General features: G+C 36.4%; 1 protein-coding gene across 2 annotated transcripts in view; it reads right to left on the reverse strand.

Moving 5' to 3' along the window:
* Positions 1 to 1,825: 1,825 nt before the first annotated feature.
* LOC144434002 (insulin-like growth factor 2 mRNA-binding protein 1) overlaps positions 1,826 to 25,806 on the reverse strand; it is a 44,649-nt gene continuing 20,668 nt past the window's right edge. The window contains exons 3-16 of one of the 2 annotated variants that reach the window (XM_078122438.1): positions 17,734 to 17,843; positions 15,160 to 15,272; positions 14,154 to 14,311; positions 13,349 to 13,435; positions 12,854 to 12,899; positions 12,402 to 12,499; positions 11,081 to 11,203; positions 10,333 to 10,468; positions 9,781 to 9,870; positions 6,936 to 7,010; positions 6,556 to 6,666; positions 6,027 to 6,230; positions 5,416 to 5,529; positions 1,826 to 5,066 (exon numbers count right to left, since the gene is read on the reverse strand). In XM_078122438.1, coding sequence (XP_077978564.1) covers positions 4,857 to 5,066; positions 5,416 to 5,529; positions 6,027 to 6,230; positions 6,556 to 6,666; positions 6,936 to 7,010; positions 9,781 to 9,870; positions 10,333 to 10,468; positions 11,081 to 11,203; positions 12,402 to 12,499; positions 12,854 to 12,899; positions 13,349 to 13,435; positions 14,154 to 14,311; positions 15,160 to 15,272; positions 17,734 to 17,843 — 1,675 coding nt within the window. In that variant the 3' untranslated portion in view covers positions 1,826 to 4,856. The remainder of the gene's footprint in view (positions 5,067 to 5,415; positions 5,530 to 6,026; positions 6,231 to 6,555; positions 6,667 to 6,935; positions 7,011 to 9,780; positions 9,871 to 10,332; positions 10,469 to 11,080; positions 11,204 to 12,401; positions 12,500 to 12,853; positions 12,900 to 13,348; positions 13,436 to 14,153; positions 14,312 to 15,159; positions 15,273 to 17,733; positions 17,844 to 25,806) is intronic. The other variant, XM_078122439.1, reaches the window with a different exon arrangement.

A 25,806-nucleotide genomic window follows, 5' to 3' on the forward strand; every position in this document is an offset into this window, starting at 1 on the left:
CTCATAATTAAAGTCTGTGCAATAGATTGTATTTTTTTTACCCAGAATGCCTCAGGTAGGCAGCTGTTATGGGTGTGGTCATGGTTGCTATAGACTTTTATGTTCATCTTGGAATGTCCACGTTCTGGTCTATCCATACCTGACTCTCATATCCATCCTTACTAAATATATGGCATGTTGTCGTATACTCGTGTGGGGTGTTCTTGATAGTATAAGAATGAAAGTATACAACAATGTCCCCATGTTCACATGGACAATATCACCAATAGCCAGAAAAAAACAGCTTTTCAATAAGTCTTGCAGTGTTGGTATGAGGAAACCAATCACAACAGTGCTGAGATTTTAAAGCACTGACCAACCAGACCATTGTGGCCAATGATGGACTTGGAAAACCTGAGTTGTACCTGTGCATGACCCATTTCATGGGCACAGTGTAGCCAGCAGTAAAAGGCACATTCCATTCAAGCTACTTCTTGAATAATAAAGGCATTCTTAGTACACTACCTATTAATTATATATTATCTAATCATGCCTTGAAGGTTTTCTTTCAGTGTTATATATGTCTGCACCCCCCCCCCCCCTTGGTTAAATCACAGACCCTCAACCAATGTTGTTAGAGGGTCTTGGTTGACATGAAGCTATTTCACCAACCCTGCAGCCCATGACCTTTCTAAAATAGGGTTACACAAATTGGCAAATCAAACATGGGAGAGTAAACAATGACAGGAGCTCCACAGTTGACCCCTACATGTGTAGGGTCTATGGTCTGGATAGTTTCAAGAGGTGTGAAGCTCCTATTGTATATATACCCATGATGCCTCACCCCAATGTTTTCTAAGCTATATTTAACAATTTCTATGCCTCCGAGGTTGTACATAGCAGGATCAGCGGAAATAGTTTTATACAGCAAAGACAATATAGGTCTCACCTTAGTCTTTAAGGTATGCTGTGACAGGGCACCCTCAGGCATCGGCCAGCACAGACAATGATGGGGGCCGAGTGACACAACATATCTTACAGTCTAGCCTCATCTTTGTTCTCCTTTAATCAAGCCTATCTCCTGTAAAGTCTTTGTATCATCAACAATATCACCAGGTTGCACACCAAACTGCAGCATCACATAAGTAACCAGGCTACACCAACAACTGTGATCCAAGAGTCAAGCTTATAGATGGGGAGAGTGCATTATTTTAGCCATTTTCAGAATGCTCACAACACTTCACTATCTCAGAATCTTTGTGTCAGTTGAAATGACAAATTTACACAAACATCTGTACTATGACCATCCATGAGTTAATGCTGGACTACCAAGTGCCAGTGGACACCCTTTTGACTAACATGTCTATAAACCATACTACAAACTTAGCAACAAACAAACATGTTCATTGTAGTAAACAAGTCACTTGTGACTGGTCAGCGAGTGGGTCAGAGAGCAAAATTTTGTGAAGGGGGGGGGGGGGGATTCTTTGCAAAACATGCCAGTCATGCATTTTTATGAGAAAGATAACAGAATTAGTGCAGCGAATATGTATGTATAACCACTCGTTTACCATATTACCTCAGAATACCAAGTCTGTATCATGTGTTACTCCTGTTCATTCATCAACAGTTTGGACCAAAATCCATTTTAGTCGCAATTTCGTCACCCACCCAAATTACAGTAGATATACCATGGACAAGATCACCTTGCCTTGAACAATTTTCTATGAGTGCGCGCGTACGTACACACACACACACACACACACACACACACACACACACTCACAAAATGGATTATACACAACATTTTTTTTGCTAGAATAATAATTTAATTCCATAGTAGAAAACAGAAATGAAATGGTGCAAACGGGCAGAGAATTATGATGCCCTGCAGTCAGCATTAAGTACAGTTGCTCATACAGAGATTGAAACTTTAATACGAAGTACCTGAAATATCAATTGAAGTCAAGATGGCCATTCATTGTATTGTCCTCACCCCCATTGTAAGCAAGAAACATATCCATGCAGCATTTTTAATATACAGCAGTTTTCCTTTTTCCCTTTTTTTAAACGTAATTTACAGCACATCCCTGCAGCATATATACAGCCTGTTGAGATGAATTCTTTCAAATTGATGTATTAAACGTAATGATCGGCATAGCTAACTCAGTTGTACCAATCTAGTGTGAGGACAATACTGGCCCATCTTTGGACTCTCACTATCCAAGATTTGACATGTCTCCATTGGTTAAGAGTTTGAGAGTGAATAAAACAAGGTATTGGGTCCATATACATTGGTGAAATATTACATTTGCCGAAGTAACACCAGTTGTCCAATATATACAGACAAAGACCCGAAACTAAAGACAAACTCTATGTTATCATGTGTCAACTGTTTGATGATGAAAATACTGTCAAAAATGCCAACATACAGGACTTACTTCTTTTTTTTTTTGGTGACTAAACGTCATTGGCGGAAAGTTGTCATGGGAAAATGTTTTGATATACTGATTGAAACACTTATAATTGTCTATATCAGAAATTGTTTAAATTGGTAATATTGTATGAAGAACTTGGTTGTTTAGTCTTGTACTAAAATCAAAGCATGCACTCTATAATACCCAGTGAGGCTATGTTTTTCAGAATTCACAAGCACTGTTACAGTGTCATTAAAATATGGTATATGTAAACGAAAAAAAAAAATACGCATATTGATTACCATAATGAGATTAAAGATTTTATGTTGTATGTGTGTGTATTAATTTGTTACACTGGTAAAGTTGATTTGTGACTTGAAATATCTAGTGAAGTTGTATCTAAATTATTTTGTTTAAAATACATAAAGATGAATCATATCAAATACTGGCCATCAAGGTCAAAATCTAGTGACCACTCTGTCTCTTTTTCCCTTCCCAGTCTTTCTCCTCATTGCACAGCAAAAACTCATACATTTACATAATACCTGAGGTAATAAAATAAAGGTCAAAGGTCAACCTGACATGACATGGCAGTGCTTACCCTGTGTTGTCATGACAATACAACAAGACGCTTTTTCCAAGGTGCTGTTCTCACATGGCTGGTCCTACAATAGTCCTACTATATTAATATTTGAACATCAAATCACCATTTTTTCCCCGTGAATAATAGGGAAGATTTGTTTCTGAATCATGAAATATAGTTAATATCTAATATGTAATATCTAAGTCCATTAACTGTTAGATTAGATTTGCTATTAATAATTTTTGCAATTGTTTGTCAATCACGAGTGAAAACGATTCTAAGCTTTTTTTTGTCTACAATTCAACAACACAAACTTGAGGTATCATCAATGTGTCCTGTCAATCCTAAAACTATGACAAAACACTTCTAGACAACAAAGCTGACGTCAGCAGATCAAGAAAAAAATTCCCATGAACAGTAAAAGGTTATATGAAGAATCGATTTGCCCGTTTGCTATACACATTGGCATCAACACTATGTGATCACACATATGGATGAAAAATTAGAAGACATTTTGTGACTCCAGTTATGACAAATGCACAAGACGAAGTGGTTAAAGTTGATGAAACAAGTAATTCAGACACAGCCAGCGAAAAGCAGCACATTCAATCATTAAAACGTTCTACAGAGTGGTCACGTACCCCAAATCCATTCTACAAGTTTCTATAATTACCGAGTGGCCAGACTCAGACTACATATTTATTTCTCTAAGTTGAAACATTGGACTCCACTGCATTAGAATAACAATGCAATTGAGACTATTTATAACTTGTGTTTGTAGAGTTAAACATATACAATGAAGAGAAAGAAAAACCAAACAAATTTATGAGAAAAATTACTTCTAAAGTCTAGTCATGAAAATAGCATTGAATTGATCATTAATCAAATAGAATAATTTTTTGCTAGTAACCTGCCAGGTCTGCAAAAGCCAGTCATGTTGTTTCAGGTTCTTTACGTATAACATTGATCTTGTTGATGGTTAAGGTTGTTTTGTTTATGTTTTTTGTGTTTTTTTTGAGTTATTGACATACACATCCGGCAAGGCATCATGTGTTGAGAAGCATCTTTTGTCAGTCGATTCATAGTTTTTTGAGATCAAGCCGCTGACTCTGAGGTATATAGTGACACAGAGAAACCCAACTAAACTTTGGTTTTTCTGTGGCTTATTGTAGGTGGCCAGAGGCTTGATGTGACAAAAAAAAAATAAAAATAAAAAAAAAAGCAATTTCCTAACATTCAGCAATTTGTGCAAAGCTCTGAATTAGAGTGTGTTTATCTGCACAGAGATTGATGAGTTAAACTGAGTATTTCCCTGCTGGTTCTCTTAGTACTACAAATTCTCTCTCGCTCTCTCTCTCTCAGTTCGTATCAAACATAAAAATAAAGTATGTAAATATAATTTTCGGCCATAAATATACTCTTCTCTCAAAAAAATAATGGCCATATTGACTTTTTTGGGTTTTTGCGATTTTTTTGTATTTTCCTTTTTATCTTTTTTTCTATTTTCTTTAATATTTTTCTTACTTCTTTCATATCTTTTGCTTTCTTGAGTTTGCTTCTGGCAGTTTTTTTTCTCACATAATAACCCCCTTTTTAAACAACAACTCCGCACCTGCCCACACTGGATGCCATAACAGACCTGATAAACATGAGGTGCCGATCAATGGTCAATCTACAATTGACAGGCAAAAACGTATACTGAGGTACTAGCATGAAGAAATCCAAAAATCTGATCACAAAGAGTCTACGAACATTCTACAATCTCTACTATGCGTGTCATTTCCAAATCTTTGGTAGAATGAAATGAGGTAATAAATGATGTCGGTAGTTGTAATGGACGAACGATATCCATGCTTTCTGCTTTCGCAGAATGCTTCCTAATCCCTGTTTCCATTCATTTGACGTCCCATTTCACGCCCCATTTCTCGGCCATCTCTGCGGTCCCTACCATCTCCTCTGCCGTCTCCTCTACCATCTCCTCTGCCGTCACGTTCCATTTCACGACCTCCTTGAACACCTCCGCGTTGGTTGTACTGCATCATGGCCTTGGCAGTATACAGCATGAAACGAATTTGTCTTTGGGCGGACTGCAAGGCAAAACATACATAACCATAAATAAATTTCTATACTGGGCAGAATGCAAGACCATAACATTGATAAAGTTATGCAGTCTGATCACTCAAAAGCTTCAAACTAGTAAATGAACTGTCAGAAAGTGGTGACATGGCTGGTAAGGTACTGACGGAATTATTGACTTAATCAACCCGAGGGTTGTTTCCCACTGTGCAAGTCAGTTCATAGTGGAATAACATTTTCGACTACCAGCTATTCCCTTCCTAGTGGTTTACCTATTGCAAAATGCTTCTAAAATACTTTCCTAAAAAATGCCAAACAAATGGAAAAACAATGAAAGATATCTTTTTTTGGAGGTCCTACCTGTGTAGCAAAGAAGTGGCCCTTGATACGCACAATAACTTCATTTTTCTCATTTGCTTTGACGTCTTTGGGAACATCTATTTCAGCTCTTGTCAACAATTCAAGGTCCTGGATCTGAAATAACAGAAACAAGAGACATTCATATTTGTTGGTAGTTTGCACAACCAGTGATGCAAGGATTACTGTACCTGCGACTTTTTAAAATTTACCGCGATAAGGAGACCTTGTAGACTCGTACATTATACTAGGAGGTCAAATAATTTACTATCATGCATAAACTTAAAACAATGCTAGAAGGGAAACTCATTCCCATGCTCCAGTTTATACAAAGGAACCCATTTTTATAATTATGTTTCTCATGACTCATCTGACCCTACATTTCTTTGATTCCACAAGTTCTTTTAATCGTTGCCATAGAGAGTTGCCATAGAGGGCGCCCTCTGTGATTATATCAAAAAAATTATGTCACTGGTGGCAAGATGAAAATCATGAAATAAGTCAAACTTTATTTACAGGAAGTATCTTTCTATCATTTCTGAACATACTAACAATCTGTGTACTAGTAAATTTTCATCACTTTTTAAAATCAACATAACAGTACATAGACTTACTGCACTGCCTTTCTTGCCAATGATTCTACCAACCATGTTGTTAGGAACCATAATTTCTGATGTGAGGCAAACTTCACCTTTGCCATTATAGACCTCTGTGAGAATTCTGTGGTAAATGGACCACTGGGCTATCCACTGTGCATCTGGATAGCCTTCAATATACACAGCTCTATATTGGTCATCATCACTTCGTGCTGGTTCAACCTAAGTCAAAGAGTCATTTCACATTTCACATCAATGAATCATACAAATCAACAAAGTCAAAATCAACCAAGATCATGCTCATAAAGCAACAGCAACATTGTCACGCTAGTAAGACAAATTTCAGTCTTTTGAAAATTCTTTGAAGACATTTTCACTTTTCATAAAATATTGCTTTTTTCAAAAAGTCTCTCAGTAATTGTTCAACCCAACAAGCAATAATTCTTGATTATTGGTGAAATTCAGCTGGATGGAGTTACACATACATTGTATCCCCTCCTTCAACCACCAAGAAGTTCGCGAGAAACGATAAGAAAGAATATCTCACCCTGACTTTGGCACTTGACAGTTGGCTGATTTCCCTGATTTCTTTTCCTTTGACACCAATAATGGCACCTACAGCATTGGTTGGTATATACAAATATGTCACCTCAACTGGCTACAGGAAAAAAGGTAAAAAAAATAAATAGTGTAAGGAACTGTAACTCAATCTCAACCATGCATAGTTCACAAAATACACAGCAAACTATAAGCTACAGATTTAGGAAAAGATAAATCTACCCGGTATTTAAAATTTGAAGACAAGTTTGACATAGACCAGTTTTTTCTTTTGAGAGAAAGAAGCAACCAGGCCACCATAAATATAATTTCCTGGTTTTCCCAATAATTAATGTGCTATGGAAAGAATAGGGGCACAAGATTACGTACTGGTTGAAGAAGTTCATGTGTATTTATGGCACAGGCAGACGGGCCAAATGTAGCGTACAACTCGGCCGAGTTATGCTGAAATAAAGTCAGAAGATTCGGTTGTTGTTTGGGTGTTGGTATGACATACCAGGGGATAAGTTTCACACCATTAGTACATTAGGGTCATAGCAATACTGCAAATCTTAGACGTCAGTGCCAAAGTGTTCCATAGTACATTAGGGTCATAGCAATACTGCAAATCTTAGAAGTTAGTGCCAAAGTGTTCCATAGTACATTAGGGTCATAGCAATACTGCAAATCTTAGTGCCGAAGTGTTCCATATTACATTAGGGTCATAGCAATACTGCAAATCTTAGACGTTAGTGCCGAAGTGTTCCATAGTACATTAGGGTCATAGCAATACTGCAAATTTTAGTTCCAAAGTGTTCCATAGTACATTAGGGTCATAGCAATACTGCAAATCTTAGTGCCGAAGTGTTCCATATTACATTAGGGTCATAGCAATACTGCAAATCTTAGTGCCGAAGTGTTCCATAGTACATTAGGGTCATAGCAATACTGCAAATTTTAGTTCCAAAGTGTTCCATAGTACATTAGGGACATAGCAATACTGCAAAGCTTAGACGTTAGTGCCAAAGTGTTCCATAGTACATTAGGGTCATAGCAATACTGCAAATTTTAGTTCCAAAGTGTTCCATAGTACATTAGGGACATAGCAATACTGCAAATCTTAGACGTTAGTGCCGAAGTGTTCCATAGTACATTAGGGTCATAGCAATACTGCAAATTTTAGTTCCAAAGTGTTCCATAGTACATTAGGGTCATAGCAATACTGCAAATTTTAGTTCCAAAGTGTTCCATAGTACATTAGGGACATAGCAATATTGCAAATCTTTGCCATTTTACAATCTTCATCTAGTTCCCATAGGCTAATTTTTATGAACTACTGTGCCTAGTGCATTGTGTTTTATGTACAAGAGAGAATCTTATCACTACTTATTTGCATATTTTAAGTAAGCCTTCGTACAAGACCCAGTCTCCTCAAACACTACAATGTGTCTGTGATAGGCAGAAATTGGCTTGATTTTGATAATTGGCCCTGAAGATCAATGTCAAGGTCAAAGGTCAAGGTCTCAAAAGAGAGCTTGCATCTGATAATATGGGATAGACACTTGAATGGAATCTCTATGTATTACAGTTTTATAATGATTTTTAATTACAAATATGGCTGCCATTCAGTAACAGTGATACGAGCACCAAAAAGAATGCCTGTGCATAGTTCTTTTCTTCACTATTACTTGTAAACATGATTTACAAGAAATTGGCAATCTGTAAATACTTTAATGTGTTTGTGATAGGCAGGAATGGGCTTGATTTTGATAACTGACCCTAAGGTCAAGGTGTCCAAAGATAGCTTGCATCTGATAATATGGGGGTACACACTTCAATGCAGTGTCTGTGTATTACAGTTGTTTTTAAATCATACAACAAATCTTGAATTTTGAAGACAAATATGGCCGACATTCGGTCAAATTTGCATATATCAAAAAACAAATTGATGTGCACATGTCCCTCCCATATGATATGTCACCTTTGTGCCACATTTTAAAGAAATTGAATATTGTATGTCTGAGAAATGACATATTACGGAGGGACACGCGGGCAGACAGACAGAGCCCATTGCAATAGCCCCCGCCTTCGGTGCTAATTTAGTCATTTTAGTGCAAATTTTCTGGTTTACACAACTGTAGTTTTTTGCCCAAAACACCACCTATGAACATCATTCCATAAAACCAACAGAACGGGGGAAACGTTTTCTTGTACTGTTACACATCTACCAGCTCTGCTAGTTTTACATGTCTCTTGACTCTAAGATAAATCCTGCAAATTCTGACTTGCGTAAAATATTCCAATGTCATTCAAAGTCATTTGTATTTGATTTTTCCAAAACACACTCGGGTCAACTACGATGGTCAATCCCAAACAGACTCGTGTCCAGCTTCATAGAAGAGACCTTTATGATGTGTGTTTTCACAAATACACTCGGTCCATAACGCTTACAAAGCAAAAACCTGCGCTGAAGTTGCCTTTTTGTGTTATAGTATGTACTTAGTCTGACACTAAACTTCTACAGTGAGGAAGTGGAGTGTCAGGAAAGCCGCAAGAATCGTTTCCCTTCATTCTTGTTACCTGATCAGAACACTTTATTATCAGGTCCTTAGTACTAACTACTTTGCTAGAACTTAATTTTTTAAGGCAGACACACACTTTGTAACTTATTTCAAACTGAAGTCTCTGTCAATAGCTTGTAAAACACAACATGTTGTGTACTCGCTTAAAAAGGCCTGATAGGGCTGAAGAACACAACATTATCTTACCGTCTACTTTTCCAATGACCTGGATAGATCAAAATCTTAAATTTTGAAGTGCATTTTTGTTACAGCCATGAAACAAGTGTTTGGGTACTAAAAGTGTCAAAGCACTGCATAGATAGTCATATCTTTCAAACAAGCAACATTGACAATAGGGAACTTGCAAACCCGCCATGTTGAATGTTGCATCATGGGAAATGTGATAATACAGGCTGATCAATTAGTATTATGAACAATATTGTTATATTGTTTGTAACCACAAATGATCTATTCATAGTCACCCTGACCATTGTGGGAGCTTAATTTTATCGGTAGCTCCAGATTAGGTAATACGATAACCTCAGATAATCCCATAGTCCTTTGCGTCTGAGCTTGCTCAGTATGGATTGCAAGTTCCCTACTGTTCAGCTTGCTGGGGTGCACACACACCAAACAGGCAGTAACTTAGAGTTGATATCTCATTTAACACTTACCATGGCTACATTGAAAATAGCTCCTGGGGAGTTGCCAAGACCTGAGAAGACTGAAGCATGGTTAAGTCCTGGGAATAAGTTGTATTGTTGCTGAAACACAAAGACACATAAAAATTACTACATAGATCCAATAAAAGTCAAATGCACTGAAGAAAATGCCACAAGTTAGGGTTTTCAGCATCAATTTCTCTACATGTCAACATGAATAACATTCTGATAAAGTAAAGGGGAACACTTTTTATCCTGATATACTAATAAATACCCACTATGTATAATATCAATTATAACTGACATATACACTAGCCAGCCAGCAAAATTCAGCAAGCAGATTTCTTACTATGAAATTAAATCCCTCCATATTTTAATTTTCATTAAAGTTGTAACAGAGTCACCCAGGACACAAAATGGCTGACTTTATAACAAGCCAGACAAAAACAACTTGCATTTTCACCATCTGAATTGAGATTTTCACTATTTCATTTCTGTTGAAAACTTTCCAAACTTTCGGCTATTTCACTGTATCACACTAAACCAACCATGATGTGAACTTACTGTAAGACTGCACATGTCTGCTCTGAAGCTATCTCGAAGTTTTTCACTGATCATTTCTTCAGCTTTACAGCTAGCTTCAAGCGATCCTTTGACATTTATGGTTCGTTCCATGTTGAATATGGTGAGTTCCTGCAAACTGTACAAAAGAAGAACATTTAGAAACCCTCAGAATGCTATGAAACTATGGCTTTATGACCCAGCAACCCCTACTTGTGCACTCCCACCCCAAATACACCTTAAAGCTACTGCTGGATGGTTTATGAACCCATTTCTACTCCCAAATAACACCCCTCCCCCTCTCCACTGCTGTATGGCTATATGATCTCCATGGCATTATGACCTGACCCCCTACCGACCCCCCTCCCAACCACAAGTTACTGCGATATAGTTTTATGACCTTTTCTCCCAGATAACTTTATGACCACCACCTTCCCCAACTGCTCTATAACTATATGATTTCCTATCTCACTGCAGCATGGCTTGACTCACCATTCCTGCCCCCATCCCTACTCTACACACGTGACAAATTATCACATAACAATATACTGTGCATAAGATATCCAAATACTGAGCCAGGTATATGGAGACTGCTCTAAAGTGCCAATACAACAGTCACATGAATAAGCTACATCCATGTCTTACTACTGTCTAATCAAATGATACTTTCTCAATACTTCTGACTGCACTTCATACAAACCAATCTTCAAAGGAAACATGTGTAGGAACTGCATATTCTCCCACTACTTACTTAGAAATGGAGACTTTTGTTTGGGAATCTTCCATTATTTTGTTCAGTGTCTGGCCACCTTTACCGATAAGACGACCTACTAGGGAGTTGTGTGCCATCATTTTGAGTGGCGGTGCTTCATAGCTGTTGTCAAAATAAAACAAAAAAATATTACACATTAAAAGTCACTAACGAGTACTAAAATTTTAACCAATACACACAACATACTTTTCATAAGCTGAGAGCTTTTGACTTCAAACAGTCGGTCTTGTTCACTCATGATAGAGGGCGCTGTTGATAAGCTGAGAGCTTTTGACTGCAAACAGTCCAGTCGGTCTTGTTCACTCATGATAGAGGGCGCTGTTTAGGACATCACAGAAAATGCTCCCATAGATCTTATGAGAAAGTCACTATTTCATTAATTTCAAAATGAAACAAAAAATATTACACATTAATGCCCTTATTTCATTAATATCAAAAAGGAACAAATCTGTTGCACATTAAAAGTCAGATAAACAAATATATACTTGAAGTCTAACTTCAGCAATCAACCTGATCAGACTTTTTTCTTTTGTGAAGAAAGTGATGTCGTCAGAGGTTTTCCCATAAGTCCTTGCAGGAAATGCCCAAATTAGCAAAACACATGTCGAGTGCAGTACAGCTTTCTTTACAAGTTTTCAAATTTGAGTAAGGTATTGTGTGATGTTACTTTAACATCCTAAAATCTCATTCAAGTTGATAGCAGCAATCAATACCAGTGTACTAAAGGCAGAAATAAGTCTGACTGGGACTTTTCCTTTAAGTTGATAGCAGTAATCAATACAAGTGTACTAAAGGCAGAAATAAGTCTGACTGGACTTTTACTTTAAGGTGATAGCAGCAATCAATACCAGTGTACTAAAGGCAGAAATAAGTCTGACTGGACTTTTACTTTAAGGTGATAGCAGCAATCAATACCAGTGTACTAAAGGCAGATATAAGTCTGACTGGACTTTTACTTTAAGGTGATAGCAGCAATCAATACCAGTGTACTAAAGGCAGAAATAAGTCTGACTGGACTTTTTCCTTTAAGTTGATAGCAGCAATCAATACAAGTGTACTAAAGGCAGAAATAAGTCTGACTGGACTTTTTCTTTAAGTTGATAGCAGCAATCAATACAAGTGTACTAAAGGCAGAAATAAGTCTGACTGGACTTTTTCTTTAAGTTGATAGCAGCAATCAATACAAGTGTACTAAAAGGCAGAAATAAGTCTGACTGGACTTTTTCTTTAAATTGATAGCAGCAATCAATACCAGTGTACTAAAGGCAGAAATAAGTCTGAAAGATCACACACTCATTACCTTGCTGGATTAGAAGACTGGTTTTCTTTAACCATGGTTTCCATTATTTTGCGGACAGTGTTGGAACATTGGAGTGGTGTGCCATAGATAATGATAGCCTATGAATAAAATACACAACTTTTTACAAATACAGAAAAAGAGTATCTAAATTGAAATACTGGGGTAGTGTACAATAGACAATGGTAGCCTATGAATAGAACATAGTTTTTCATAAATACAGAAATAATAATCTTTATTGTAACACTGGAGGAGTGTGCCATGGATAACTTATGGAACACACAACTTCTGACAATTACAGAAGAAAACTTAGTTGAAATATTGGGGTGGTGTACCACAGGCAATAATAGCCTACAACTAGAACACACAACTTCTAAAAATTACAAAATAAAACTTGGTTGAAATATTGTGACTGAGGTATCATCCCTTTACATAATGAATATAAAATAGCCTACCTTTTCTACAGCGGTGGCATTTTCCTTGCTTCTTATAATATCAACCCTGTGTAATTTAAGAAGAGAAATGTTTTTCTCAGATGAGAGACATGTGCAATGAATTACAAGTAATGCTGCTGTAAATCCTAAATTTCAAAAATAACCTGTGAGATTTTATGAACATACTAGATTACTATAGAGGACATCACTTTCCAAATGAACTTTCTGAACATGAGCCATTATTGCACCTTTACGCCATTGGGGGTTCCATTCTATTGTTAGAGTCTCGGTTGAGCTAATTTCCTAAACAGATCACTAGAGGGCTCCCTTCATTGTAATGATTTCATTGTATCTGTTTTACTACTTTGATTACTAGACAGCACCCCCTCCATTGTAGTGGTCCACACTACTGTTTTCTTACTTGGACCACTAGAGGGCGGCACTCATTGTGATGTAATGGAAGGTTTGCTAATTGGTGCAAGTCTTCAATATTACTGTGTATATCCACAAACTTACCTAGCTTTTGTTTGTTGCGTAATTTGACGGATATTGGCACCCTTCTTGCCAATTATAGCACCAACCATTCCACTGGGAACCATGAGTCTGAATCAAATTCAAAATGTACCAAAGTAAAAATGTGTCATTCTTTAGAAAAGTGCACAAATATAAATTAACAACCTAAAATCAACAAATGTTTTATGTATCAAGGACCAAACATCTGTAACTGGCTGGGGTGAAATATTACCGGAAACATTTTAAGGGTATTCCAAATTATATGTAACATTTTTTGGATAAACTTTTTCATTTTTGTAATTATTATTTAGTACAATATTGTCACAAAACATTATAGAAAATACATCTGCAAAATAGAATAACCTGCTGATTGTTTTCTTACATTACATATTGATTTGTATCACTTACATAATGTACCTGAGTTGGTACTACTCAGCCATGACAAATTCTACCTCACCATTCTTTAGTTACAGTGGAATCATGCGATCCCTTGCTACTCCTCCATGTTTCAAAACAATCTGATTAAAATTTGATGTGGTGAAAGCGGCTAGATGTCTATACTTGCCTCTTATCTCCATCGCTTTGTTCGTTTGTTTTGTTCTGCCTTCAAACCCGGAACAAAACAAACGACACAAAACGATGGAAACAGAGGTAAATAAAGACTTCTAGCCGCTTTTACCACATCAGATTTTAATCAGACTGGGTTCAATACAATTCTTATCAAATTTCATTTCATTTCAGTTTCATTCATTTTTCTTGTTTCTTGCATCAAAAGAGGATATCATCTGTATGAAATATAATAACATACCTGACTGGAAGGTCGATAGTAGGGTACAAGTAAAGACGAGTCGTCCCTGAGCCTTGATCATTACGTGTATTCATTCTATTACGGTCGCGAGGTCCGTATCCCATATTGCCGCCATCTCTACCACCACCATCCCTACTGTCTTTGTTGTCGTATGCAACCTGTAATCAACAGACCATTTTGATGAGAGGTAACCATGACAACATGTGTAAGCATGACAATGTGTGTAACCATGACAACTTAAAACTTGAAGTAGTCTGTAAGATACACGTATAGTAGAGGTTGTGCCACCATGTCAGATATCACTTCAAGAAAGAGAAACCTGAATGACATGACCTATCTATTTTACACTCTACCATAGTAGTTGTAGACAGAATAATTTCTTATGTGGACACTTTTGATTAAAGAGAAAAGATATGTTGTGTATTCCCTAAGTTCACCAATATGTCTAAGGACAGTTCCCTACCAAGGCCAGTACATAACACTTCCATGTAAGTTCTGATCAAGGCCAGCTATGTACTGATAAGTGAAAGTCAATGAATATAACAATTTTATTCCGTTTAACATCCAAGTTTTTATCAAATATAGTAAATTCACAATGTATCTTTCCCTTGAAAAGCTAATGTTGGATTTGGCACAGCTGTAGTAAAAGTTAGTCTTCAACAAAATAACAATCTGATTTAACCTCATGGCTCCAATGATCAGCAGAATTCAAGCTTTTCATAACATATCCCAAAATACATCATCTTTGCCGGTATATTTTGAAAAGCAAAATTCCTCTAATAATCTATAATTAGCTCAACAAATTAGAATGTGTGACAAAAATTTTCCAGTTTTGAAGTCACTTTCTTTTGCATTACATCTCACCAACACAGTCTGCCATGTGATTGGTACTAAGCTGGGGTATGTCAGTTGATAAGACATTTCTACGTTTCATCATATTATTTTCATTTTTCAGGAGTAATTTAGATATCTCCAGGCTTTCTAGGAGTAGTTTAAATTGACTTACCACAAGATCTACCCCTGCGTAGTCATGTCCATTAAGTTTGTTCACTGCTTCTTGTGCGTGATCTGGACTGTCAAAGGTTGCTTTTACGACCTTCGCAGTTGATGATACCGATACTACATTGGTACAAAAAAATATAAAACATCACCTTTTAAAATCATTACAGAAAAGTAAATCTTCATACAGATGATGAAGCATAGAAACAAACATTTGGGAAATTAGGGCAAAATTTGGGCGAGGTTGTGTCATTTGGTCATTAAATATTTTAAGGAGTATGGTTGTGTATCATGAGGAGCAACAGGTGGCCCAAAGGAGGTTTCCCCCCAAAATACCTGTCAACCATTACGTGCTCAAAAACCATATTTCAACTATTTGTATTCAAATCAATTGTCAATTTCTTTCTGACAGTATATTGTGAACAGACATTTCAGTACAAAGTGATTCTATTTTGACAGAAATTCATTGCATTAGGGGCGAGATCAATAGTTCAATGTAGGATAAAACACTAAATTCTTTTAGTTAGGCCTCAGACCTAACCCCCATTTCTAACTAAATTGGCTAAACTTGAAAATTATTTCAGACAGCACAATTAATTTCATGTAGTAGTATGTAGTGCTATGAATACAAAGCCAGTGTGTAATGAGGAAAAATAGATCATTTGTTGACACTTTACTGTATTTTAGTGCCACACATTTATTATAGTGAAAATTCTTCCATTTCTCAATTTGACATTTTTTTGAAATATATGTATTTAGGGGCACAAAACAGATTCATTAATTATAAAAATTAAAATCGATTCTATAGTATGAGAACTAAAATAGCTTAACTCCCTCTACACCAAACCAAGGATTTTGTCCTTGAAAGGCAGAGATGACGTCTGAATTTTAAAATTACCACTTACAACTTTGCTAAATCTAATGTGGATCTAATATGAAAACCTATGGCATCATTGCATCTCAGCAACTTAAATTAAAAGCCTAAAGGTAGCTATATTACAAGAGCATGAACATCCCATTTAAATTTAGCACAGCTATTAGTGACAATTTCAAAATCAAAATTAAATTTCTGTGCAAAGGTAAAAGACTTGCTTGCTACAGTGAACTTCTCAAGATAGTTACACCAAGACAAGTCTCTGAGTTGGTCAACAACCTAATAAGCAAATATTGTATCTACTGCCCTCTACATGGCTCAAAATTAACATTTTTTCTTTGGTAGTCCTAGTTGGCTACCAATTTCAGAAATTGGTAGCCCAAGGATTGTGACCTGTAGTTCCATCTTCCTGAACTGAAGAGAGATTTCCTCTATTGGCAATATATGTGTTATTAAAATACTTTCATGTCCATAAATCTTCCATCTTCATCACGTAATCAGTGGTAGCCTGAGTGGGCTACCAGTTACAAATTATGGTAGCCTCATGACAAGAAGTGGCAGTCTGTGGGCATGGAACTACTGTTAATTTCGAGCCCTGCATCACAGACCAGTCTGACTATATATACCAAGAGCTTCCCAATGTTTTAACTGTACACAGATCTTTTTCAAGGGCTATGGTAACAGATTGATGCAGTTCAAGACTGCCTGCCAAAGTTTTTTATCACATCACCTTTGGCGATTTGTGCGAGTTTTGTACTGCATCAACCTTTTAACATTAGCCCTTGGAAAAGCACAGTTGAAATGTCTGGAAGTATTAAAATGCTGGTTTGCACAACATGGACTTGTGTGTCTTCAATTTGAACTAAAAGCAATGTACTCATCAAGTCCCAGCATAGACCAAGATACGTCATATAGTTCTACCCTTACCAGTCTGTTCTTTGAGTACTTGCTGATAGGGTGGACATGACACATCATATCGTTCTACCCTTACCAGTCTGCTCTTTGAGTACTTGCTGATAGGGTGGACATGACATGTCATATCGTTCTACCCTCACCAGTCTGCTCTTTGAGTACTTGCTGATAGGGTGGTCATGACACATTTTATCTTTGTGTCTTGCCGCCTAGTCCCAATCTGATTGAAATCTGATGTAGGCAACCTGGATCGATTTCTTTATTTACCTCCTACTTTTATTACTGTGTGTCCTTATTTTGCTCTCTGAGCACCTTGTACATACATCTGACACAATGCCATAGTTCTCATACAAAACGCGGGCACTGTGTGGATTTACTCAACGAATGAGAATGTGTAATCTGCCGAAAGAAACAGTTACAGTTCTTAAGAAGGTTCTGTTCACAGAGAGTGCAAACACAGAGCACAGACAACGGTGTTATCGTTATTGTTTGGTTGTTCTGTTTGTTTAATTTCAAATGAGAGTGTTATATTGTAAGACAGATTCTGGTTGGCTACTCGCAAGTACTGGCAGATTCGGTACAAGAACTCCTCGGCTATAGTATTGCGTCAGATGTACAATTTAGGTACTCACATAACAAAAAAGAACAAACAACAATAACATTAGGAGGAAATCACACCAAGTTCCCTACATCAGATTTTAATCAGATTGGGAGTTCCGACATAAAGGTTTATTTGTGCCTACCCGACTACAGTACCAGTGACATTTTGTTTCATTTATGAACCAAGTTACATACCTACTTCACACCTGACAACCCTACCACCAAATGTACAAAGAAGTTTTTCTGCATCTGTTTCTGTTGAAGTAAGTGGCAAGTTTTTTATTACAACGCCTTTCACCCGGTTCCTGCACAAGAAAACAGAACAAAAGATACAGGTCAGTCAGGTTATCATATACAATATTTAATCAATATGCCAAGCTCTTATACTGTACATCTACATATTTTCACTACTCCAAAACTTTTACAGTTTTCAGCTAGTTCTCAAAGACTAATTTTTACAACTTACCAGCCTGGCACATTGTGTTCATATAAAAGATGGCATTTTAGGCACTACTTATTTTTGCCTTTTTGAATTCCAGTGAAATTAGCGAAAATAAGTTTTTTTAGTAAAAATTTCCAGGTTTATAGTATATGTATTGTTCATACACAAAAATCACTGGTTTTGATTCAAAGAATTGATTTCAAGAGGAAATTATACTGCATTTCAAAATGACAACATTATTATACATAAGAACTCATAAAATTGTACCCTTTAAGTATGAGTGCCATAATGGCGGAAATGAGATAGTGTTGCTGATCACTTTTTGATGTGATTCTGTAAAGAATCCTGCTGTATATACTTGTTGCTGTTAGTCTGGAGTCTGTGTCTATCTTTATGTAAAAACATTATCTCATGAGTGAACCGGTAAAGTAACCCCATATCAGCTGTATAGGACAGACACACACTAGCATATCACATGGAATGATAGCATAGACAAATACTACACTGCCTACTAAATGGTCAACAGAGGGCGCTATTCAACACAAGATTCCCTAGGGTAGTTGTCTGTATATTAGACAACTGGTATCTTTGGGGATCTCTCTGTGTAATAAATCAAAATTATCAGACTGGAATGACAGTTGGGGCTCACTGTGTGGCATTCCAACAACTGGAAAGCTCACGTTAACACTATATATATTTATATATATTTCAACAAGAATGTTTATGGCCTGTGGGTTCATTTTAGACTTAGTCAATTTTCATATGTTACTTATTCAAATGCAACTATAATTTTTTGGGGCAGGATTTTAAATCTACTAGAGAGACATTAAAAGTGTAGATAGCAACTTCAAAGCTGGTGTCTATATTTACATGTATCATTCAAATTTTGCTTCAGGTAAAATCCATTGAATTTCTTCTAAACATCTGCATACATTTTTAGACATTTTTTTTTTTAGTTCACTTATTGTATCATAATCAAAGGACAGGCAAGTATTTTTGCTAATGGTGGCTGTAGTACTAGTAGGTAACATCATTTTACCAGCCTGGGTTCTCTACCAACGTTTTGCTAAAGGTGGCAAGTATCTACACTGTAAGATACGCCCTGTTTTTCACCCCTATCAGGCTTCGATGTGTGCTGGCTGATAGCATGGCATGAATGTCTGTATCTTACAGACTAGCAAGTACAAAGCAGGTAAAACCTACCATGGTTCCCAAACAAAATTAAGACAGATTCTATGCAAACTACGCTATTTTTTAAAACTCTTATTCCTGTTTTGTTACTGGGAATTTATCACTAACCTATAGCGAAAACACAGACTGAAATGTTACTTGCAGTTAATCATGCTTGATTTTCCTGTATCAGAAGTGTAATGGGTCTAACTGATCTAGTATTAAGCAATAAACCTTCAAGAATACCGAAGTGTACATTATCTATTTTCACACACAAGGACAGCACACTTCTATAACACTGAAAGACATGCAAATACATACATGTATACAAGTTCCAAGGACACACTTCATTTTTCAAAGAAAAAAGTGTAAATTTAAAAGGGGGTCCCTGCCAAATAATGTAAACATTACCAGTAGTTCTGTCCCTCTATGATGATATTTGCAAAAAACATACACCAAATTTTGACAAAGTGTATATTAATTAAGTAAGAAAATATATGTGCATGTTGCTTTAACCACTGTCAGTATTTTCTTCTGCAAATCCTTATCCTTTCCAGAAGCGTACATTTACAACTATGTATGTTTTATATATTATAAACAAGTGAAGTTCCAAAAATACAGTAACTCAGTTATGGTCTGATCATCTGTATGTGATGATAAGAATGATCACATCCTCAGTTGGAGGAGGGAGGGGACAGGAGGGGAGAAGGGAGAGCGCTACCTACTGGTGCACTTCTATACAGCACTAGCACTACATGTAAATGATTCTGAAGACATCAAATTTGGAGACAAATGGCAGGTGCATTTCTTGGTTGTGACATAACAACTGCAATAATTTTGTTAGTCTGGATGCCGACATGGTCTCTAAATCATAACGATACCGTATAGGGACTCTAGACTATCATTCTGTCTAAGGCGACAACCTATCAGTTCAATACTACATTGTGTATGATTGTTATGAAATGAGGTTGATATAATTTAATATGCAGCCAGCAAATTCATTCTACACTGGTTATAAACAAGATGATAGAAGCCAGCAAAACTCATTCTTAGATGAGTAGAAACCATCAAACTGCGAAGTCTTACGATCAGCCAAGCAAGTTTATTTCTCTGACAGTATGTTTCAAAATAAGCCCAGGTGAAACCTTTAATCTACCCATGCTGTGCTTTGATTGAAACATAGGTGCTACAACAACCAGGAACCATATTGATTTTAAGATATGTGTAGTCTTAAGAACTGGGGCACAAAAACAGCCCGGCTAACATGAGAAACAGTCCCTGTGGTCTCACTATTCTTATTACATGTATTAGTAGATCAATAATGAAAGGTCATTTTACTAAAGTTTCTGTAAACATGCTTCAGCCCTGAAATGTACATGACAATGAATGGTTTACATAGACAGGATTTGTACTGGAATATTGGGTTTATACTATAGACACACCAGGAAGGAATCCACTTCCCCAAAACTACTCAGACTAATACAAATACTGTTGGAGGTTAGCTAGACTACTAGCAATCAGGACTAAATATTTGGTATATATATATTTACACTGATTGTAACATAATTAGAGATAGAAGTGGTGGACACTAGCCAATAACACAATCATGTGTTATGTAACTCTTACCATGTACAATGTAGTTACCTTTCTGTACAAGACTTGGCAGTTTGCCAGAAGTCCAGCCTCACATCAAATTCACTGAATCTCTTTCAACACTGGCAATGCTATGCAAACCTACTCCCCCCCCCTCTATTCCTATCATTTCTACAGCATACCACTGACTTGCAGCATTCAGTATGCACTTGTATAACTACACCATGTGTTTATGATCATTTAATCGCACACATGTGAATGGCTTCATTAGTTTGATGCATATGATGGGACACACCAGCAGTTTCCATAGCAACAGTGGTTTCCATAACAACCTTAGGATACACAACCATACATAGGTCAGTCAAAAAGAACATAACATACACAGAGAATGCCAAATAATAACATCATTAACAACAATGTTTGTGTTCTGCTGGATTTGACAAAAAAAAAATATCCTCAAACAGGTTATACAAACAATGTTAATTTGAAAACAAATTTTTCAAAAAATTTAATTTGCCTAACCTGGTCAGTTCTTCTGAAGGCATTTCTTTGGAATTTTTCTAACTACACAAAGCAATGTATTCTGTGGCTGGGAAGCAAGTATTTCAGTTGAATTTGACAACAATTTTGATAAAGCAAATATCAGGTACTAACACATGAATACCAAATAGGAAATAGAAGTTAGAGTAGGTGTTATATAACTGCACAGCTCTTGCACATGTACTACATGTCAACACCTACTCAGGGACTCCTGACATATCATGACCTTCAAACCTTCCTACTATATACTATATTTATTTTGGCTTTGAGGAAAATTTGGGGATGTGTCAGATGCAGACAGTACATGGGGAAAGTAGACACTACCTTGTAAATAGCTTATTCCATCCACCCACTGTTTTCACAGCAACTGTTTTGTCGACACCTTCCACAACTGCTCAATAGAAATATGACAACTAGTAAAGTATGTTAGCCAACTGATTTCCATTTCCATGGAAACAGATTTTGCACCTATATGTATGTAAATAAATCTAGTGCCCCCCCCCCCCAAAAAAAATAGAATTCAACTACAAGAAATCTAGTGCCAAAGAAAAAAATTCAGCTAAAATAAATCTAGTGCCAAAAAAACATACGAGTACAGTATAGTGACTGATATAATGTAACAAATAGAACTGTAATTTATGTCCATATCATATGTATCGTATTGACAGTCGGACGCACAGTAATTTCTCACGACACTGGATCAATTTCTCACGACACTGGATTCCGTTATCCTTATTATGCGATGACTCTCAAGGAAATCCATTTTGATCCACAGGGACATGTATTAACTATTATTGCTTAGATTGTTGTTTTCGTTGGGAAAATATCACAGCAATCCTGCTAGTGTAATGTACACACACACTCGTGTTCTTTCCAAAAAGATACTGGAAATATACATTTTGTATTTAAAGTCGAAACGTTATATTTAGGCAAACAATCCATAAGATACTACATGTCCCTGTTTTGAACACAACTTGTACATGTACTACCACACAAAATACATGTACATGTAGTTGGTCTTTCATTAGAGAGCACACATATACTAGCCAGCGTTACCTAAGCTATGACAAGACATCCACACACAGCAATATCCTTGTGATGCATCAAAATTTGCTCTTCCTATTACACGACTAAACTGGACGACTCGCCAGGTAAAAAAAAGAGGTTTTTTTTAACCTTTTTAAGGTTTTTCACTCACAGCATGACATTTTGGCTTATTCCGAAGGTACATTGCTGATAGTCATGGATTTTACAAGTACATTTGTATTGTAAGACCAAGTTGATGGATTGTGTTTTCTAAGAATACTAGGAATTAGTAAAAGTTCTCCCAAGTTGAGTTGTGTGTTTTATAAGAATACTAGCAATTAGTAACAGGTCTTCGTAGTTGAGGAGTTGTGTGTTTTATAGTAAATACTAGCAATTAGTATAAGGTCTTCCAAGTTGAGTTGTGTGTTTTATAAGAATACTAGCAATTAGTAACAGGTCTTCCAAATTGATGGGTTATGCGTTTTATAATAATAACAGCAATTAGTAACAGGTCTTCCTTACAATTACATGTGTACTACACTGTACAATCTGCCAACCAAAGACATTGGCATATGGGAATGGTATGATGTCTAACATGCATGTCCACAATCCATGGCATTTATTAAACATTGTATCCTATCATTTGAATTGACTAAATTATCTCATCCATGCAAAGGATCTACAATTTCTTGTATCATATCGACAACTAAAAGATCTCCATCTACAATTTCTTGTACCATATTGACAACTAAATCCATGCGAATATACATTTTTTTGTTTCCGATCGGATACATTGACTAAATGTGGATGAGACAGCAACTCAGTTAGATTCTAAGAATTAAAAGACTTGCCAACAGCAATGTCTTTATTCTACGTCAACAAAGTGATGTCGTGATTTGTCGGTAGGTAAAGCTTAGCGTAACAATGATATGAAGTGGTAATGTGTGGGCTGGCACTGCGTGTATGTCTTGAATGTCAAAGGAGATCCATAGCGAGATTCGTAGGCAAGTCATGTTTAAATCATCTCTGCAAATATCAGTGGCAAATAAACATTTTGAGCCACTTCATCAGGTCCTTGTCTCGTCTTCATTACCATAGAGACCAATAATTTATTATTCCCAATATTTTTCTTTGTTCAGCCAAGGAAAATATGAGTGACCTGGGGTGGGGGGGTGGGGGGTTGTCATTTAAAGTCACTAGACATGTAGTGACAACCCTTAGGTTTATATATTAGGAGTATATATTCCATATTTCTTGTTGAACCTGGCATGTGCATGGTATAATTGTAGTAATACAGCAGTTATAACATCCACAAATGCTTGAGATTTACACCTCTTAACCCCTTTTTATTATGTATGAAAAATAACATCCGACATATATGTATCTAAGAAATATCAAAAACTATCTGTGGTTGTACATTCACCGAAATCATTTTTTTGGAGGCAGGGTTACATAAATTTTCTAAGCCGATGTTTCCTATTATCAGTGAATCTGTTATTTTACGGCAAAATCTTTTAGGCTAAATTAAAATCTTTGAAATGAAAAAACAATTTCTATACCCTTGTATTTAAAATGATAAAACAGATCAAAGTCTAGACACTATTGATTCCATAGACTCAAAATATGATAGGAGTGCAATGTGTGATTATGTGAATGATATACAGACTGATTTTCAGAATAAATTTTCAAAATAATTTCGTCAACGTACTAGCACTGATTTTGTGAATGAGTGCAAAAGTTGTGTACATTACATTACAATTTATTATCGACCACATGGTCCTGGTCATGTCTTGTTTTTGTCTTTCTGGCTGATACAGATGTTACAGCTTAACCAGGCAGTGTTTGCCAGTAGACTGTAAGTAACATATACATGGCTGTACTATCAGAGTTGATCATTTTGCAAATTAAAGGTTGTTGCTTTACTTGATAAGACAACAACACTTTTAATGACTGAATCAACACAAACAAAACTCTTTCTTCAATGCACAACCTAGTCTGTAAGGTACGCCATGACGGGGTGTCCTCAAACATCAAGCAACCCCTAAGGCCGGTGAGGGCGAAACGTCACGACGTATCTTACAGTCTATGCACAACCCTGCTGAGTTTAGCAATAAAGTGATTTTGTCTTTGACCAAAACAACAATGTTGATCATTACATGTACATATTATGTAGTTTCATGAACACTCCTACTGCTTTTACATGTAGCTGTAAGTGTATCTACATGTATTTTTCTTTCATCTCACATTTTCTTGGGGAAAAATTTGCTAAACTATCAACTTCTGCTATTTATAGCTAACCTTAAATCTTTGTCATTTTCAGCCAACAATCATATCCTTCAAATCTAACTAAAATGATATAAATTGGGCTAAAATGATATAAATAGGATAAAAGTGAAGCATTTAGACGAGAAATGAGGAGTGCAATTTACATGTATGACTCCAGTAAATACATGTAATGTCGCAGAATGTCTGGCATAGTTTCAGCCTAGAGTCAAGGCTTAGATTATGTTAGACTGTAAGATACTTGCCTGTTGTTCACCCCTATCAGGCTTCTAAACCATGCCACGAGTGCTGGCTGATGGCTTGGCACAAATGTCATATCTTACAGACTATGTTTGTATGTATTCTGTATGGGAAATGTCCATGGTTCCTGTGTCACATGACATGCTTACTGTCACATGACTTACTTGTTGGTAAGTCAGGGGTGAACAAATCCACTGGTCCTGGGTCTGGGACTAGTGATTTTTTTGCATGGATCACATAAATTTTACCTTGTCTATTCCACCGGACCAATACCTTACTGTTAATAACTGTGTTAAAAAGTCATCTGAATATACAGATTCATAAGTAAGATTTTAATGTTTCACATTAGCAGGACCTGGGACCACTAATTCTTTCAGCAGGACCACTGGATTTTTTAAGGCACTGGTCCAGGGACCACCAGTTCACAAAATGATTTGTTCACCCCTGCGGAATGTACAATCATGATAAATACAATGTAGATCCTTTCCTATGCTGACAACATGTCTGAAGACTGGTACAATGCATTTACTAAATTGTACTCCATGTCAGTGAAAATGAATCGTTCAAATCATGGTGACCTGTGATGTCAGTCACTAGTACTGTGGTTGGGCAATTTCTTCTGACTTTGTACCTCTAGAAGCAATGATACATATTGCTTTTCCCTGTTGTGTTGTTTCCTGTTTTAATAGCACATAAAATCAAGATAACATATGTCCCTGTACATGGATTGTGGAGAGGAAATAACTTTCTTTTATCAATTTCACACAGGGACATTCTATTCTAAGGCTGTCTATCACAGTATTTTCAGAATCACAAAATGGTTGCTATAGCAACGTTAAGGTTCATACTGACAAATTTAACATATTTTGCCCCAGATCCCAAAATGACAAACTATACTAATATTCAGATTTAAACATGTACAATCTTCATTACATGTACTTTATCAAATGACAGCCTATATCACTAGCCAAATA

This window comes from Glandiceps talaboti, chromosome 4 (assembly GCF_964340395.1).
Source record: "Glandiceps talaboti chromosome 4, keGlaTala1.1, whole genome shotgun sequence".
NCBI lineage: Eukaryota > Metazoa > Hemichordata > Enteropneusta > Spengelidae > Glandiceps > Glandiceps talaboti.